Source organism: Callorhinchus milii, unplaced genomic scaffold (assembly GCF_018977255.1).
Source record: "Callorhinchus milii isolate IMCB2004 unplaced genomic scaffold, IMCB_Cmil_1.0 Scaffold1, whole genome shotgun sequence".
NCBI lineage: Eukaryota > Metazoa > Chordata > Chondrichthyes > Chimaeriformes > Callorhinchidae > Callorhinchus > Callorhinchus milii.
Window position 1 is genome coordinate 27,087,035 of NW_024704742.1, and position 17,485 is coordinate 27,104,519.

Below are 17,485 nucleotides of genomic sequence, written 5' to 3' on the forward strand. Positions count from 1 at the left end.
TATTTCATTTTTAGAAATTGGTCATTTGCTTAATGGTTGTGTGCGAGACATTGCTCTGCACAAATTGACTGCTACATTTGATTACAAATACATAATGACTACACTTTACAACAATTACCTGTGGATCCCTATGAGACATTATAGGCCCTATATCAAATGCAAGGACTGTTATATATAGACACTAGCCTGAAACCAATTCTATGGTGGGTGTGGGAGGGGTCTAGGTCTTGTATCTGGAGGAATGGAGAATTTTATAAGAAATTTCACACAAATTTCAAACATGATAAGTTTTAAAACATTCAAGTTCAGTTTCTCCATTCAAGACTGCACATATTTAGAGGAACCTTTGACAATACTTTATGCCTAATAATAATCCCTTCAAAACCCAAAACAATAAAAAATTGGTCATTTTCAATCTACGACTGTTTGTGGGACATTGCTGTGCGCAATTGGCTGCCGCGTTCGCCCACAAATATACAGTCAATTCACTTTACAGTGTGTTCTGTGAAGTGCTTTGGGACGTCCTCCCGATGTGAAAAGCACTATATCAAATGCAAGGATTATTATTATTATTATTATTATAATACTTGCTGTACAAGAAGTAGAAAAGTTACATACTTTCCTCTGTATTTCTTCCTGTAAATTTTGCATAATTTGGTTCATTTCCACCACTTTTAATGTTGCTGTTCGCATGTCCAGCTTTGCTCGCCTGCACATACACAAACAAACTGTTAACATGACAAGAGCGACATCGGTCTGGTGCAATAGATCATATATGTGCTTTGCTCGTGTGTAAGATTATTACATCCTAATTAGCTTTGTTGAATCTACTGCTGGAGCCTGAGAAAATGGAACATAAATTTCCAATACAGTAGTTAAAAAAAAAGTTACTCTTTGGTTGACATGAGGAAAATTAGGAGATGGCTAAGGATAATGGAAGAGAAGGAAGCAAGAATCCTGAGAGATAGGAGTCCAGATCTATTCCTTTCTCTCTCAGAGGTAACATGGTCCATTTAACACCTAATAACTAAACACTGTTTGTCTACAAATCACGCAGAAACAACATTTTACAAACATCTTCCTCCGTGAAAGGCGCAATATAAGGATTATTATTATAAGGATTATTATTATTTGTTAATATAAGTTAACCACATATGTGTAACAAAGTTACTTCATGTCTGCACCCTTGTTTTGGGTGGGATGGGGAAGAGGGGAAAGAATCATGTGGGGTAGGATGAAGAAAGCAGTAAGGCGGTGGACAGAGATTTTCTTCCAATTTCACCTTTCCTTTCCCATCAATATCAAATGCAAGGATTATTATTATTATTATCTTTATGCAGAAGCAGAAGAGAGAAGTAGGGGACATCAATTGTAAGTTAAAAAAACTACAACCTAAATGTAATTTATAAAATTTCACTGCCATCTAAAATCATGAACAGACTCAACCAAAACAATCAACTGGAAATGGACAGATTTGTAGTTTAATAGGAGCAATGATATAGGCTTAGCGTCACACAGCTCCTGAATAAAGGATGTAAACTGCACGGAATCAATTTTCTTTTCCTACTTATCTTTTGTTGAATTCTGCCCAATACACTCTACATTTAGTGGTTAGGTTTGCCTGCAGCATACACACCAGCTGATAATTATCTTGGGCAGCATATGGATCCGATGATAGTAATTAGAAAACAACACCATGTATGCTGGCCCTTCAATACACTGTGTCATAGAGGAAAAGAACATGTAGACTTTACAATATATGGTAAAGCTACCCAAAGGGGTCAAATTATTTTGCAACACTTCCAAATTATTGAGTAGCAACTGATATGTTATACCCATGACGAGGTATAAGACATGGTGAAAAGAACTATGAAAGTCGATTATGTTGCAACAAGAACAACAATATTACATTTGTATAGCACCTTTCACATCGGGAGGAAGTCCCAAGGTGCCGGACAGACAGTTACAGACTCGAGTTGAGGGTCGGAGTGAGGGAGGGCAGTGGGGGAAGCAGGGAGATTGCAAGCACGGTCAAAGAAGAGGATCTTGAGGTGGGTCTTGTAGGTGGCGAGGAAGGGGGTGAGACAGAGGGACTGTGGGATGGAGTTCCAGAGGGTGGGTGCAGAGTGGCGTTAGTGGGGCGAGCAAGGCAGGGGATGTGAAGCAGGCCAGAGCCCACTGAGTGGAGGTAGCGAATAGGGTGGTAGGGGGTTAGAAGGTCAGAGAGGTAGGGGGGAGCAAGACCATGGAGGGCTTTAATGGTGAGGACCAGGATCTTGAACTATATCCTCTATGTGATGGGAAGCCAGTGGAGTTGGGCAAGGATGGGGGTGATAGGGTCGCAGAGCCAGTGCGGGAGAGGACACGGGCTGCAGAGTTCTGGATGATCTGCAGTCTGTGGAGGGAGGAGTTGGGGAAGCCGACAAGCAGTAAGTTTTGCATAGTCGAGCCTCGATGTAATGAAGGCATGTATGAGGGTTTTGGTGGCCTGTGGTGTGAGACGGTGTCGGAGCCGGGCAATGTTGGGGAGGTGGGGGAAGGCAGAGCGGGTCATGGCACAGTTATGGGTAGAAAGGATAGTTGAGGGTCAAACAAGACCCCAAGGTCCCGGACTGGCTTAGTAAGGTGGAGTGTGCAACCATGGATGGTGATGCTGTCAGCACCTGAGGTGTTGAGGCACTGACGGGAGCCAATCAGGAGAGCCTCGGTCTTGTTGACGTGCAACTGAAGAAAGTTAGTACTCAGGACTTGATGTCTGACAGACATTCTGTCAGGACAGCAGTGGTCCTGGAGTCAAGGATGGAGGCAGAGAGGTACAGTTGGGTGTCATCCGCATACATGTGGAAGTTGACCCCATGTCTGTGAATGATGTCACCAAGAGGGAATATATAGATGTTGAAGAGGAGGGGACCAAGGACAGAGCCCTGAGGAAAGCCGCACGAGACGGTCCCGGGGCTAGAGGAAAAGCCGTTTGAGGAGATGAAGTGCAGGTGGTGTGAGAGTTATGATCCGAACCAATCAAGGACAACATCATGGAGGTTGAGATGAGAGGAGAGGCGGTGGATGAGGATAGTGGTTGACGGTGTCAAAAGCAGCAGAGAGGAGACATAGGGAGCCCTGGTGGCAGATGGACAGAATGTCATTTGTCACTTTGACCACTTAGAGGTCTCTGGAGGGGGTTGGCAGCAGGGGTGTGTGGCATAGTTCCAGTTGTTAGCAGGAATCCCCATTTTTATTTTGAGCTCCTTAAGAAATCCCCATTTAAAATCACCATGTTTTAGACCCTAATGTAGGATCACAAATGTTTTGTGTTTCTAAAACATCACAGAAACTAAAGGTTCACTTGCATGCTATAAGTGTTTAATTTCTATTCAATAAGTTTAGGTCAGAGGTTTGCTTTTATAGACAACACACGTTGATCACAAATAACATAATCGTGTAGAAATTATCGCCGCCCCCAAAAAAAGTCTAACAAATGAGAGAATAATATTGTGAAATGTGTTTTTAGAATACCAACAGCAGAAAAATTCCCATTAAGATTAGTCACATTTATTAAAAGAGCAGCAGGCACCTAGGAGGTTACACCTACCTGAGCTCTTTGTGGTTCACTTCCAGTTCCACGTTCTGTTCAGTCACAGTTTTCACAAACTGCTGATTAGTCTGTTCAAAACATAATGGAGGAAAAGCTCTGTGAAGCTGTGTATACAGAAGACTGCCTTATAAAAAAATGATAGGGAAATCTTACGTTTCCAAGTATAGCACACATGACTCCAGGGTAACAGAAACCTAACACTGTAGGCCAGTTTCCTAAATACAAAAATACAATGTACTTTACACTTAGCTTAGGAATCATGTTCTGGTCATTATATTGTTTAATAGATAACATTATTTATCTCCTTCAAATATATGAAGACTGATACTGAATAGTTCATCTACACCTCAAATTTAATAATGCAAGGATTATTATTATTGTAAGTTTGTTTCCACAAAGGGACTTCATTGAAAGAAGTTAAAAACTTAATAACTGATGATGACTTTTCTCCTACATAGTTTTCAATATTAGTAAGACTAAATATTCCAGCTTCCCCCCCCCCCCCCCCCCAGCAATCGGGTGTATATAAACTGCAGCTGGGTTGGATTGACATTTTCCAAATGTTTTTTCTTACTGTGGTCATATTTTCATTGGCCAACTGAAGCTGCTGAGTAAGCTGTTGGAACCGTGTCAGCTGTTCCTGAAACAAAAATACCAGAGAGCTATGTGGTTGCTGGTGCTGCTCACAAGAGAATGACATTTATGAAGCTTTCTTTATTAATTAGCGACTCTATTCATCACTGTTGTTTTGCATACTGTTGAATTTTTTTTTAATAGACAAACATATCAATACACTGGAACAATATTTCATTATTTTTGTTTAATTCTATGCAATGGCAGAATATGCAGTGATGTTGAGCGCTTTGAGATGTCCTCCTGACATGAGAGGCACTGTAAAATGTAAACTGTATTATATTGTATGAAGGACACACTTTCTGACGTCGTTGATCGAATGTTTGGCGCTCACTCTCTGACACATGTTCTTGGTACATCTGCTGCAGTCGATCTAACTCCTGTGAAACTGTCTGCCACAATTCCAAAGCTTGGTTCTTTTCCTAAAATGTAAGACAGCTCTATTAGGAAAATAACTTGCCACTAGCAAGGGAAAGCATTACCATATTCGGGAGGCAATTTGCGACTTTTCCTTATACAAACAGACAAATTTCATAGGTACCAATAGATTTTCACATATACTCACATCCAACAACCTACAATAAGTGACTGTTAATTCACTTATTTTACTTCAGGCCATCATTAAAATAAGTTTATAATTTAAGTGTTGAAAAGAATCTCCCACCATACCTTTAAAATTAAGCTGTTTAACTTGAAGCCTTAAATTACTGCAGTATCTAACCACAGAATAACTATACAGAGAATCCCGTCTAACTTCTCTTCTAGTCACTAACTAGAAAAGAAGAGTTGACGATCACCAGCAGCTGAGCTACTTGATCTCCAATGTATACACAGCATTATCCCAACCCATTCGGAAAAGTACGAGAACATTCAGGTTATCTTAGATGAGAACCGCAGCTGAATAAACATAATTTTGCTTACAGAACACAGCAAGTCTGAAATCCTAGTTAGATGATTTTACCCCCACGCGTGATAAGTCTATCATTATCAAGTAAAAGCGCTACAGCAAATTCATTTTACTTCTAAGAGTTCTAATCCATCTCTGCTGTGCATTCACCAGGGAGTGAACCTCATAGAAGGAAAAGCAGCTGAAACACCTCCCAACCTCTCCGACCTGCTTACCCGCCAACCCACAACCCGCTGTCTCCCCTCGACTGCCTAACGTCTTCTGCATGTCCCTCGTGCCCTCCGTTCCACCATTGGCAGCCGCACTTTCAGCCATTATGCCCCAAAACTCTGGAACACTCATCCTCTATCCCTCCACCTTGCCCCTTCCTTCCCCATCTTCAGGTCGCACCTGAAGACCTTCCTATTCGACCGTGCCTACAGTCACCTCCCCCCGGCTCGGAGTCGTGCTCCACCACTGTCAAGCTCTCTGAGCCGCTGCCCTGCATGAGGGAGCGCTATATAAATGTAAGTTGTTGTTGAAAAAGAGCTAACAACACTCGCTTGTTTATCTACTTGCATCTTGTTCTAACAACACCCGTGTTAACGTTCCAATGAAACATTATTTCTGTCCCCCTCATTATCTCATTAATACTGCAGCTTTAATCCCCTTTCCCCAGGACAAGGTGTTTGTTATTCACTACATATTCTGTTTAGTGCTCGAAACTGAAGGCACCAATCGATACCTATTTATGACATTTGTACACTGGTTAAACTCCAGCAGTACCCTCAATGTACACTTTGGGGGCCCCAATCCTTGGTTCTTGCCAACCTGTGCCTAATACTCTCCAGAATCAGGTAAGCAAAATGAGTCCCTCCAGGGACATAGTACTTATTCATTTCATTGCAGACATCGGAATTTCCATGTGTAGGTGGTGTTCGTGGAACTCCCAGTCTGGTTTGGTTACTCTTAATCACAGTGATGGGATTCTTCACGAGTCAGACACTTGGCTGACCCAAAAAAAAATCTGAGAGGCAATTCTTAGAGACAACAACAACTGCCAACAATTAACGTCTGCTTTATGAAAAAGAAATGAATCACATGGCTGAGAGTGTGGCTAGGAACCCGAGGCAAGTTTAGACTCATAGGATGAGCTAAAATACTGCAGCTGAGGTGTAAAAATCCATTAAAGTAACAGTCTTCACTCACTGTTCCAAAAATAGATTACAACTGGTCTATGCTGGAGTTTGTGCTCCCCATGAGCCTCCTCCTACCCTTCCTCAACTAAGCCTTCAAGCACAACCTTCTATTCCTTTCTCCCTCATGTACCTATCTAGCTTCCCCTTAAACACATCTATGCTAATCACATATATTTGCCTCAACAACTCCTTGTGGTAGCATGTTCCACATTCCCACTACTCTGTGTGAAGAAATTTCTTCTAACTTCCCTATTTGATCCATTTGTGACTATTTTATATTGATGGCCCCTGGTTTTGGTTCCCCCCACAAGTGGAAACATCTTCCCTATGTCTACCCTATCAAAACCTTTCATCATTTTAAAGACCTCTATCAGGTCACCCCTTATCCTCCTCTTTTCAAGAGGAAAGAGTCCAAGTATGTTCAGCCTTTTCTGATAGGTATAACCTCTCAGTTCTGGGATCATCCTTGTGAATCTCCTTTGCACCATCTCCAGTGCCTCTACATTCCTTCTATAATGTGGGGACCAGAACTGCACACAGTATTCTAAGTGTGGTCTAACCATGGTTCTATAGACGTTTACCATAAATTCCCTGCTTTCATTTCTGTCTCTCTAGAAATGAACCCCAATGCCTGGTTTGCTTTTTTTTAATGGCCTTATTAACCTGCGTTGCTACTTTTAATGAATTGTGTATGTGTACCCCTAGGTCCCTTTGCTCCTCTATCCCATTTAGGTTTTTATTTTCCAGGATGTACGATACCACAACAAAATATTTGTTATAATGATGCTAATTCTATCAAGATTATAACAAATATTTCAGTAAACTAAATCATGAAATTATGTTTTGACCATCGTTGTTTGTAGTGCTTTTGGCTTTGTGTTTTTGTCACCTACCCTATTGGCCAACCGCAATTGTTCCTGTAGGCTGCTCACCATTGTGTCTTCTACAAGCGGATCATCATCAATACCTGCACCACCAGGCAGGGTTTGAAGATGTTTTTCAATGTTTTCTCGTAACTCTGTGTGCAACCTGCACCATTTGGAAACAAACACTCATTATCTCAATTTACAATGAAAATAAATTCATTTTAGAAAAGTCCAAAATACCCACATTTTGCAACTGTCAACTTATCTCAAAATAACTTGCACCGAGTTATCAACGATAGGATTAAAAATCAGAATTTTAAACCCATCAGCTTTAAAGAAAGGATGAATTCATTCAGAAATGGTCATGAAGAATCAATGTAGGTCACCTAGGAAGTGCCACTTTAAAAAAGATTAAAGAAGCAGAAAGCAAAAAGGTTTTACAAACACCACTTCCTTTGGGAATGTTTACAAGATTTCTGTCAAGACCCTGATTTGAATTCAGATCTCATAAACTGAAACAAAAGTATTCAGCCCTTCAGAAAATCCTTGTTAATAATTATTATTGACAACTTAACCCCGATTCTTTCATTGTTAATTTGTGTACTATCAAAGAAACACCATCCTTAAAGATAATAGGCTTATAAAAACTTTAATACTGAATATATAAAACCTTACCTCTCATTTTCTCTTATGACACTTTCAAGGTTTAACTTCATCTCATTCATCTTAGTCTATTTTTAAATAAGACATGTTGTTATTATTCGAGGCAAGGAAATGTTATTAGCTTCTAAACCAAAATCAGACTCACATACTCTTACCTGGTAGTAACATATCTGTTCATTCAATTCTTCCATGTTCTTGTCATATTCTATTATAAGAGGTGCCATTAGGCTGCCAGAGAAAAACAAATATAGAATACACCAGTTGCCAAATATTATACTGTACAGAGCTACCATCAAACAATCAATTAAGAATTTATATTGAATATTGATACTTTTGTTACAAAAATAAATAAGGTTTAATCAATAGTAAGTAAATATTAAATCTGCAGGCTATAACACTAGACAACACGGTTATAAAGCGCCTCACTAGAATGTGAGTTTGCTTATGTAGTGGGTATCCTGTGAACCAGCAAGAACATATCGTCACTTGAAGACAACTGTTTCATTTGTCAAATAAAACTGAACCAACAACATTAACAACAACAAAATTACATTTGTATAGCGCCTTTCACGTCGGGAGGACATCCCAGGGCGCTGGACAGACAGAGTTACGGACCCGAGCTGAGGTTCGAGGTGGGGGAGAGGGGAGGGTAGGGAGGAAAGCACGGTCGAAGAGGAGGGTGTTGAAGCAGGTCTTGAAGGTGACGAGGAGGGGGTGAGACGGAGGGACTACGTGATGGAGTTCTAGAAGGTGGGTGCAGAGTGGCGGAAGGCCTGCCCGCCGATCGTGTACAGCTCAGATTGCGTACAGCTCAGACTGCTAATGCCAATGATGAAGACCACAATGAATCAGTAACAAAGTCATTCAATGAAAATTGAGGATAATTCAAAACAGCTCAATTGCTGTCAGGTCCTCAATAATTGCCCAAATCAAGAGACGTCTTTCTTGATTAAGGATTTCATGTAGGTTGAGATGTCACTGTTGCTCAATAATTTCCCATTCTGACTCGGTATGGTCTTTAAGCTTGGTCAACCATGTGGTGCAACCCGAGAGATGCATATGTTGACAACTTAAAATGCTTTTGCAACTGATTAATCTCTTGGGGCAGAACTAATCAACCATTAATGACCCATTTGAAACCATCTTTGTCGATTCTGCAACCAGAGTCCTGAGGTCAGAAGTTCCTATTTGACAAACCCCCTAAAATGAACTGCCCCACAACCAATTAAAATGTTCCGCTATGTGTCGACAACAACTTGCACTTATATAGCGCCCTCCACGCAGGGTAGCGTCTCAGAGCTTCATCTTTGTTTAGCAGTGGCGCAGCCTGACTCCGAGCCAGGGGGAGGGGGGAAGTGGCCATAAGCATGGTCGAACAAGAAAGTTTTCAGGTGGGACTTGAAAGAGGGGAGAGAGGGAGCAAGGAGGAAGGATTCAGGGAGAGTGTTCCAGAGTTTTGGGGAGTAGTGGCTGAAAGCTCGACCTCTGATGGTGGGGCGGAGGGTGCGAGGGACGAGCAGGAGGCCAGTGCCAGTCGAGCGGAAGCGCTGGGTGGTGGATTGGGGAGTGAGGAGGTCAGAGAGGTAGGGAAGTGCCAGGGAGAGCGTGGATTTGAACACTAGTATGAGGTTCTTGAAGTCGATCAGTTCGGTGATGAGGAGTCAGTGAAACCTGGATAGAACTGATGAGATGTGGATATGGAGTTTGGTCTGGGTCAGTATATGGGCAGCAGAGTTTTGAATGAGCTGGATCTTGTGAATGATGGAGCTGGGGAGACCGGTGAGGAGTGCATTGGAGTAATCCAAGTTGGAAGTGACAAACACATGCACAAGGGTTTCGGCTGCATTTGGGGTAAGTTACGGCCAGTGGTGGGCAATGTGGCGGAGGTGGAAGAAGGCGGTCCTGGTCAGGGACTGGATGTGGTGGAGGAAGGACAGCTGGGTGTCGAACCGGACGCCTAGGTTGCGCACTGATTCGGTGAGTCTGAGGGAGAGCCCAGGGAGGTTGAGGAGTTTAGATCCACAGGAGTGAAGACGTTGATGTATGGCTTCCATCTTGTCCATATTCAGCTGCAGAGACTCATCCAGGCCCAGATGCCTGCCAGACAAGCTGACAGAACATTGGTGGACCTGGAGTTGGTACCGGAAGAGGCAAAGTAGATTTGTGTGTCATCCACATCCATGTGGAAGTTTACTCTTTGTCTGCAGATGACATTGCTCAGAAGGAGCATATAGATAAGGAAAAGAAGAGGGTCAAGGATGGAGCCCTGAGGTACCCTGCAGGTGACTGGTCGGGGCCGGGAGGAGAAACCATTTGCTGAGATGAAATGGAGGCGGTTGGTTAAGTAGGACTCGAACCATGTTGAGTGCAGTCCCACTAAGGTAGATGAGGGAGAAGAGCTGATGGAGGAGGATGGTGTGGTTGACTGTGTCGAACATGTCAAGAGAGTTCCAGGAGGACGAAGAGGCAGAGGGAGTCTTGGTCACAGATAGAGGGAACGTCGTTTGTGACTTTGACAAGCCTGACTCTGTGCTGTGGGCAGGGTGAAAAACAGACTGCAGGGGGTTGAGGAGGGAGTGGTGGGAGAGGTGTGACTAGAAATTGACCTGCAACAATGCGTTCCAGGATTTGACAAGGAAGGATAGATTGGAAATGGGATGGTACTGTGAGAGATTAGAGGGACCGAGAGTGGGTTTTTGGGGGAGGGGTGTGATAACAGCGGTTTTCAAGAGGAGTGGAACAGAGTCTGAGGAGAGAGATTGGTTGACGGTGTCAGCCAGCAGGGGGGAGAAAAGGAGGAGTTGGATGACCAGCAACTGGTTGGGGAGGAGGTCGAGGTAACAGGTGGTGAACTTCATCCAGGTGATTGTGGTTGAGTGGGAGGGAGAAATGGGGGCAAAGGAGTGTAAGGAGTCGGGGAGTGGCAGGAGCCGTGGTGGAGGGAGAAGACGGTGTGGATGGTCTAGGTGGAGTGGAAGGGAACATGGGTGGGGGAGGACGATGCAGCCAAGTCGATGTTTTTAATTTTTGAGGCGAAGAAGTCTAGGACCTCTTTGAACTTGTTATAACATTGTAGTTGGTTGTGGGGCATTTCCACTCTATGGTTGTTTGTGGGACTTCGTTGTGCGCAAACTGGCTGCCGAACTGGTTTGGTCCACAAACATACAGTCACTCTACTTTACAGAATATCTTAGAACTGCTTTGAGACGGCGCAACGACGTAATAAGGCAGTATATCAAATGCAAGGATTATTATTATAAATCGGTGTGACACAGAGATATTTTTAAAAATCTGTACATGGCACACATATGTGGCACTTTCAGTTTGGTTTGGATACTCTTAAGTATGGTGAAGGATTTCACCTTTTGCACACGTCAGACACCCTCCCACCATCTGACAAAAAAATACATGGAAATTCCCTTGTATCCAGAATGGAATTCACACTCTCTACCGTAAGGATGCTCTCTGCTTACCTAATTCGGGAAGGCATTAAGCACGGGTTGGCAATAGCCAAGGCTTGGGGATCCAAAGTTGGGCTTGGGGATCCAAAGCTCAAACCACATAGCTTGTCATTGAGAGTACTGTCTGGCAAACTTCCTGCTGTTTGTCCAACTAGGACCACCCTACCCATTAGAACTTTGGCTTGCAGGGTTTTGAACGACAAGAGTAAAATTTATGAGCAACAAAGATATGCACTCTACCTACATAAATACTTCACCAAAATATTTACCATTAGAGAGACAACATGGCACTTACCTCTTATCTGTCAGCCAGGGGACAGGAGAATGACATTCTTCCAGGTGTCCTGTCTAAATCAAAACAGAACAGATTTGTGTTTTTCTCAACCACTGCAAACAACCAAAACTGATTCTCTACAATGTAGAACGCTCCACAATTTAATTTTCTGATTGGCTGTCGGATTGATATGCTAAATTGGCCTTGCCTAATTTAGCCACTGCATCTGGACTTTGAGGATCCAAAAGCCTCTTAAAGTTTGTTAGTCATCTCATCTCTTGGCTTAACCTTTCAGATGTGAACACTGAAAACAACTTTGCAATGTGATGCAAAAGAGACATTAAAGTTGAGAAAGGTGGTACTCAAGGGATGAATTATGCCCTTCACAAGGGTACAATATATCCTTCCAAGAGCTAGCTGACAAATTTACACTGCACAGACTTTACACAGACTTCTGAACTGAAAAAGTCTGATTTGGCCTTACCTCCAGAATCCAGCTCTATCAGTGCAAACCACTAAAACTGATTCTCTACAATGTAGAACACTCCACAATGTCCTTCCTCTGTTCAATATTGTCCTCCACGTACATACAGGAATGCATGTTTGCAATTCTAGTTACGCGCTATCTACAGACCTTCTGGTTGGAGATAATCTTGTCCTTTGGGTGGCTGGCTTTATTCTCTCTTTAGCCTGCTCCTATGCATACTCAGCCTATTGAGGCTGTGCAAGAAGAAAACTAATGTACCTGTCTGTCCATCCACCCAAATAAAGGAGCCTAAACTCATATCAATTCAATGAATATGCATCTACTTATGGTATCTAACTCAATGTATGAACTCTGTTACATCAAGAATGGAGAACAATGTAAATTGTTGGTCAGGCTCCTGAAGCAATTTTGGAGTTCAAGAAGTCTCTGGCACTAAATTAAGAAAGAAAGCCCAAATATCAAGAAGTAATTTGGGTTTCTTTCTTAATTTAAGAAAAGCAGACCTGTGATTTATTTTTCTCCTGTCATATTAGCTGGCTCAAACCCTCACTGCAATTTCTTTCCCTATTTATCTTGACTACTGCGAGGATGAAATAAATTGAGGTTTTTGGTTTTCTTGTACTGCAGGTAAGAGCCAACTAGTCCATGCACAGCAGGGATGGTATCAAGAGGAAGGAAGAAATAGGTAGCAGGCAATTTTTTCTCCATAACTGTTTGGCTTTGCAAATTCTCCATGGTATAAGCTATGTTTAAACAGCCAGAAGGTAGAAGCAAACATAATATCCTTTTTCCAATATTAAGGTGTCACATTAGTCTTAGTTGCAGGAAATAATGCTCCAAAAGGTAGAAAAAATTGTGTCAGAATAGTGAATAGTGAAGTCTCTACAGTAATAGGGAGTTTTTTTCCTCGAAAAGGACTTTATGAATCAAGATACAATTTGTGTACAATAAACAAATGATACAATGAATATCTGTACAGCTTCACTGAATAATAGAGATAATAAGAAGGGTGAATGCTCTGGAGTTTTTGATTGGCTATCTTTGGAGTTCAGAGTACAGGTATATAATATCTCCCCAACACAGTATAGAGTTGGATATGGTTTGTATTGAATGTGGAAAGTGTGTTAATAGGCTGAATGGCCTTCTCTTGTTAGAGGCTTTGATTCTACAAATGTACGGAAATACTTCACTTTTTTTGAAAATAGACATTTAAGGTACTGTCTGGATAATACTGTAAAAACGGACACGCTTTATAATATATCATTCTTGCATTTGATATAGCGCTTTTCAAGTCACCGAGATGTCTCAAAGCACTTCACAAGGTTTTACTGTGCACTGATTATGTATTTAGAGGGAAATATGGCAGCCAATTTGCGCAGAGTAATGTCTCACAGGGTGTTCTTAAGATAGAGTGTTTTTAATATACAGAGTGTGGTTTTAATGTAGTGTTTTGTGTTTTTTTCCGTTTTGAATACTACATTTATATATTTTTAAAAAAGTCCATTTAAAATGATAATACAGTAATTTGCTTGATAGGTTTGCTATTTCATGATTTTGCTAAATTTCTTTTTTTCTTAAAAAATTACAACAGCAGTGCAGTGGCTCTGCATATTGGGGGTTCCAATTTGATTAGTGTAGAATGGCAGGATGCAGACTTCATCTCCTACTGTGCACACAAAACACACTACACATGTAGAGGTGACAAAAAGCAGAAGGTTACAATTACAAGCTGCTTCATGAACCCCTCGTGGTTGGCTTCACCGCCTGATACATCAAAGGAGTCACTGGAACACTGATCATTACCAGAAGAGAGCATTTCATGGAATATAAAACGCCCCTTCCTTGCTGCATATTCATCCATTTTCTTTACCCTCCACGCTGATCTGTGCATTGGTACAGCAATTTTTATTTTTTTTGCCTGTATACGTCAGTATAGTTCTCTTCAACTTGGTTACCATCTTCTAAACATGCACTGTTCTGACCACCTTAGTTTGAATTGAAGTACATATCATTGCTTTGTGAGGGGGGTGGGGGGGTTGCGGGGAACAGATAAAGACAACTGATTAATACGAGTCTAAAAAGTACAGACAACATATAACTATAGAAAAGGACAAACAGCTGCAGCAATACATGGCACAATTTATTACATGATATAGAAAGACTGCAAAACACTCTGATAGCTATTTTAAATTTTGTAAGAATAATACAAAAAATAAAATAGTAAAAGAATAAAACGATTTGGAAAATATAATTTTGGAAATCATTGTACCTGATCAACAGCAGGTTTGGACAGTTCTTGTGCTTGGTATTGCCTGAGTGCGGAATTCAACCGCTGAACTATTGGAGGAAAAAACAGATAGTCAACAGTCATGTTTAAACATCCTCATTATTATGTTGCCCTCTAGAGATCTCCTTCCACTGTAACCTGCCCTAAAAGACAAACCGGGTTTCTTTGAAAACATAGTAATTTAACACCCATGTTGACATTGTGCCCACTTGAGTTAATCTAATTTCAAAGCATTGTTTCCTTTTAAAAATTAGGGTAATGTAATCAAGTACTTAGGTCTTCTATGAAGCTTGTACTGTATTCCTAAACAAAGAAAAATAGTCAAAAAAGAAACTTCCACCGTTTTACTGATTCTTTGTGGAAAAACTTTTGAGCAATGACCTGTAAAATCCCACCCGACTAGCCCTACAATCGGTGGCCGGGCTTTCAGCCTCTCTGCCCCCACACTCTGGAACTCCATCCCACGGTCCCTTCGCATCGCTTCCTCCCTTGCCTCCTTCAAGGACGGTCTCAAGACCCTCCTCTTCGATCATGCCTCTCGTCACCCTCCCCTACCTCTCCCCCATGCTCAACGTCCCAACCCCTGACTGTCCAGTGCCTTGGGACGTCCTCCTGATGTGAAAGGCGGTCTATAAATGTAATTTTGTTGTTGTTGCTGTAAAATAGCTTGAAACCCAAACCATTTTTAAGTTAATACTTGTGAAAGCTAAAAATCAATTTATTTGGACTAATGTATACAAGTACCAAATTAATCTGTCGCAAATCTTAATCTGTCCCTGCACGAGTAATATAACATCACTTCAGATAGCAATAGCCGTGCTGAGGTTCTTGTCAACCCTTATTCCTTTTTGCCCACTGTTCGACAATTTGGAGTGTATCACACAAAATTCTTCAAGTGTTCTTAAATATCTCCATTCTTGACCACTTCCAGTGACCCCTACTGGAAGGTGTAGATCTGTGGACATGCACACAGCCTGGCCTCATAATCTGGCTCATACGTGAAAAACAGCTACTTCAGTAATATCAAAAACCTGTGAGTCCCACAGATATCCCCCATCTTAATATAGGACACTTAGAAAGGAGAGAATGTGCACTATGAAAAATAAAATAAATAGGAATTTATTTCCAAGTTGTTTTATGTTTGAGGATTTAACATAACATCATAAGTTACTTGAACAGTGCTCTCATTTGTGCAGACATTTAAAATATTTAAGATTCAAAATTAAGACTGTGAAGTGCAGCTGACTGTGTATTTTGCGATTGAACATGACAGCGAATTTGCACACAGCAATGTCACACAAACAGCCATGGAGTGTTTGTGGGATTCTTATCCAGTCCCGGGAGAAACTCCCTCTCTTTTCTAATAGTGTCATGGGATCTTTAACATCCACCTGAACAGGCAGATGGGACCTTGGTTTATATTCTCATCCAAAGGTCGGCACCTCCAACAATGCAGCACAGCCCCAGCACTGTATTGGGGTGCTTGCTAGATAATACGAGTTCCAAGTCTCGATGTGTGGCTTGAACCCAAAACCTTCTGGCTCAAAAGTGAGGGTGCTACCAACTGAGCCAGGTGGAGCAGGTGAAAGGTTTCTAAAAAAGGAATTTCACAAGCTTGTTCCAAATGTGGCAAATGGAAAATTTACCTTGATTGGTCAAAAATTCTACTTCAGTAGTTTCCATGCTCTTAATGTTGCGAGTCTCTTAGAAACTCAGTCCGTAGGTACCAGAAGAGGTCTTTACAAGATGGCAGGAGTAAAGACTGAAAAGAAACAGTACAAATTAGCTCTGAGTCAAGTTCATGTGAAACATATTCCATTGATTTCTTGATTTTTGTTTGCTTCGAATCACTTTTTTCAGAAGCCCAAGGCTTTCAAAGATTAATGTTAACTTTTCATGCATCAGTTTATTAATTTTGTTAATTTGCATAATATTTGTTTTTAAAAAAAATGGCTATGTTCACATGCACGTACTGCATACTTTATGTTCTTGTCACACCAGCCTGATCCAAGTATTACACTCACTGTGGCGGAAGCGATAACAAAGCTGCATCTAATCGAAGGTTTAGATGATGTCAAACCACAAGATGCTCAGGGGCTTATGAATATCATCTGAGCCCTGAGCTAAATTACAATCTGGCAATCACTCTTTACCATCATTTGTTCATGATGCAGATATTTGATTATATTATCACATTTCTGAGGGTTAAAGCTGCCATTCAATATTGTTTCATGTCAGCTATATCTTTTTGAGCATGTTTCTCCCTGATGGATTAGGNTTTTTTTTTATCAACAACATGATAAAATGAGACTTGTGAGCTGTTAACAGCTGTTGTTTTGCAGTTACCTTTATATCACGGTCTTCTCTGATAAACTGACAGTTCATAACCATGCTGTATAAAATTCCCCAAGCGTATCAAAGCCAATTGTGAGGTCAGTACTGCAAGTTAAAAGGTATGTATATAACAGAGATCAACTGATCAAGGTTTGTAACATCCTCTAGGTTCAGGTCAAAGGGGTAACTGATTTATGTCATAAATCAATGAAGAAAAACTTCGAAACATACCGCTGATCGAATACACCAGCCCGGCACTGGCACCGGCCTCCTGCTCGTCCCTCGCACCCTCCACCCCACCGCTGGAGATCGACCTTTCAGCCACTACACCCCAAAAATCTGGAACGCTCTCCCTCAGTCCATCCGCCTTGCCACTTCTCTCCCCTTTTTCAAGTCCTGCCTGAAAACCTTCCTCTTCGACCGTGCTTACGGCCACCTCCCCCTCCCCGCCCCCAGATTGGAGTCAGGCTCCGCCACTGTTAAGCGCTCTGAGACGCTACACTGCGTGACGGGCGTTATAGGTGGAGTCCTATCGCTCAGTGGTTAGAACACTTGCCTCACAAGCGAGAGACCTGGGTTGTACTGCCGGCAGGGCGAAATGTTGGGCAAGTTTCCCTATTCCACACGCCTCTGTTTACCCAGCAGTAAGTAGAAACCTGGTTATTAGTCAATTGGCAGATCGCTTTTCTGGGCATAATAATTCCTTCAAAAAAAACAATAATAATTTGGTCACTTCAATCTACACTGTTTGTGGGACACTGCCGTGTGCAATTGGCTGTCACGTTTCGCCCACAAATATAGAT

The 17,485-nt window shown here is 41.7% G+C and overlaps 1 protein-coding gene across 4 annotated transcripts in view; it reads right to left on the bottom strand.

Moving 5' to 3' along the window:
• The window catches only part of sclt1 (sodium channel and clathrin linker 1), a 47,808-nt gene that overhangs the window by 22,805 nt on the left and 7,518 nt on the right, over positions 1–17,485 (bottom strand). Inside the window, exons 1-12 of one of the 4 annotated variants that reach the window (XM_007897702.2) lie at positions 16,914–16,981; positions 16,695–16,787; positions 15,995–16,110; positions 14,331–14,398; positions 11,596–11,648; positions 7,995–8,067; positions 7,852–7,907; positions 7,204–7,339; positions 4,525–4,647; positions 4,167–4,232; positions 3,590–3,660; positions 619–709 (exon numbers count right to left, since the gene is read on the bottom strand). In XM_007897702.2, the coding sequence (XP_007895893.1) occupies positions 619–709; positions 3,590–3,660; positions 4,167–4,232; positions 4,525–4,647; positions 7,204–7,339; positions 7,852–7,907; positions 7,995–8,067; positions 11,596–11,648; positions 14,331–14,398; positions 15,995–16,031 (774 nt within the window). In that variant the 5' untranslated portion in view covers positions 16,032–16,110; positions 16,695–16,787; positions 16,914–16,981. Of the gene's footprint in view, positions 1–618; positions 710–3,589; positions 3,661–4,166; positions 4,233–4,524; positions 4,648–7,203; positions 7,340–7,851; positions 7,908–7,994; positions 8,068–11,595; positions 11,649–14,330; positions 14,399–15,994; positions 16,111–16,694; positions 16,788–16,913; positions 16,982–17,485 lie in introns of those variants that run through there. The other 3 variants (XM_007897700.2, XM_007897703.2, XM_007897699.2) reach the window with 3 other exon arrangements.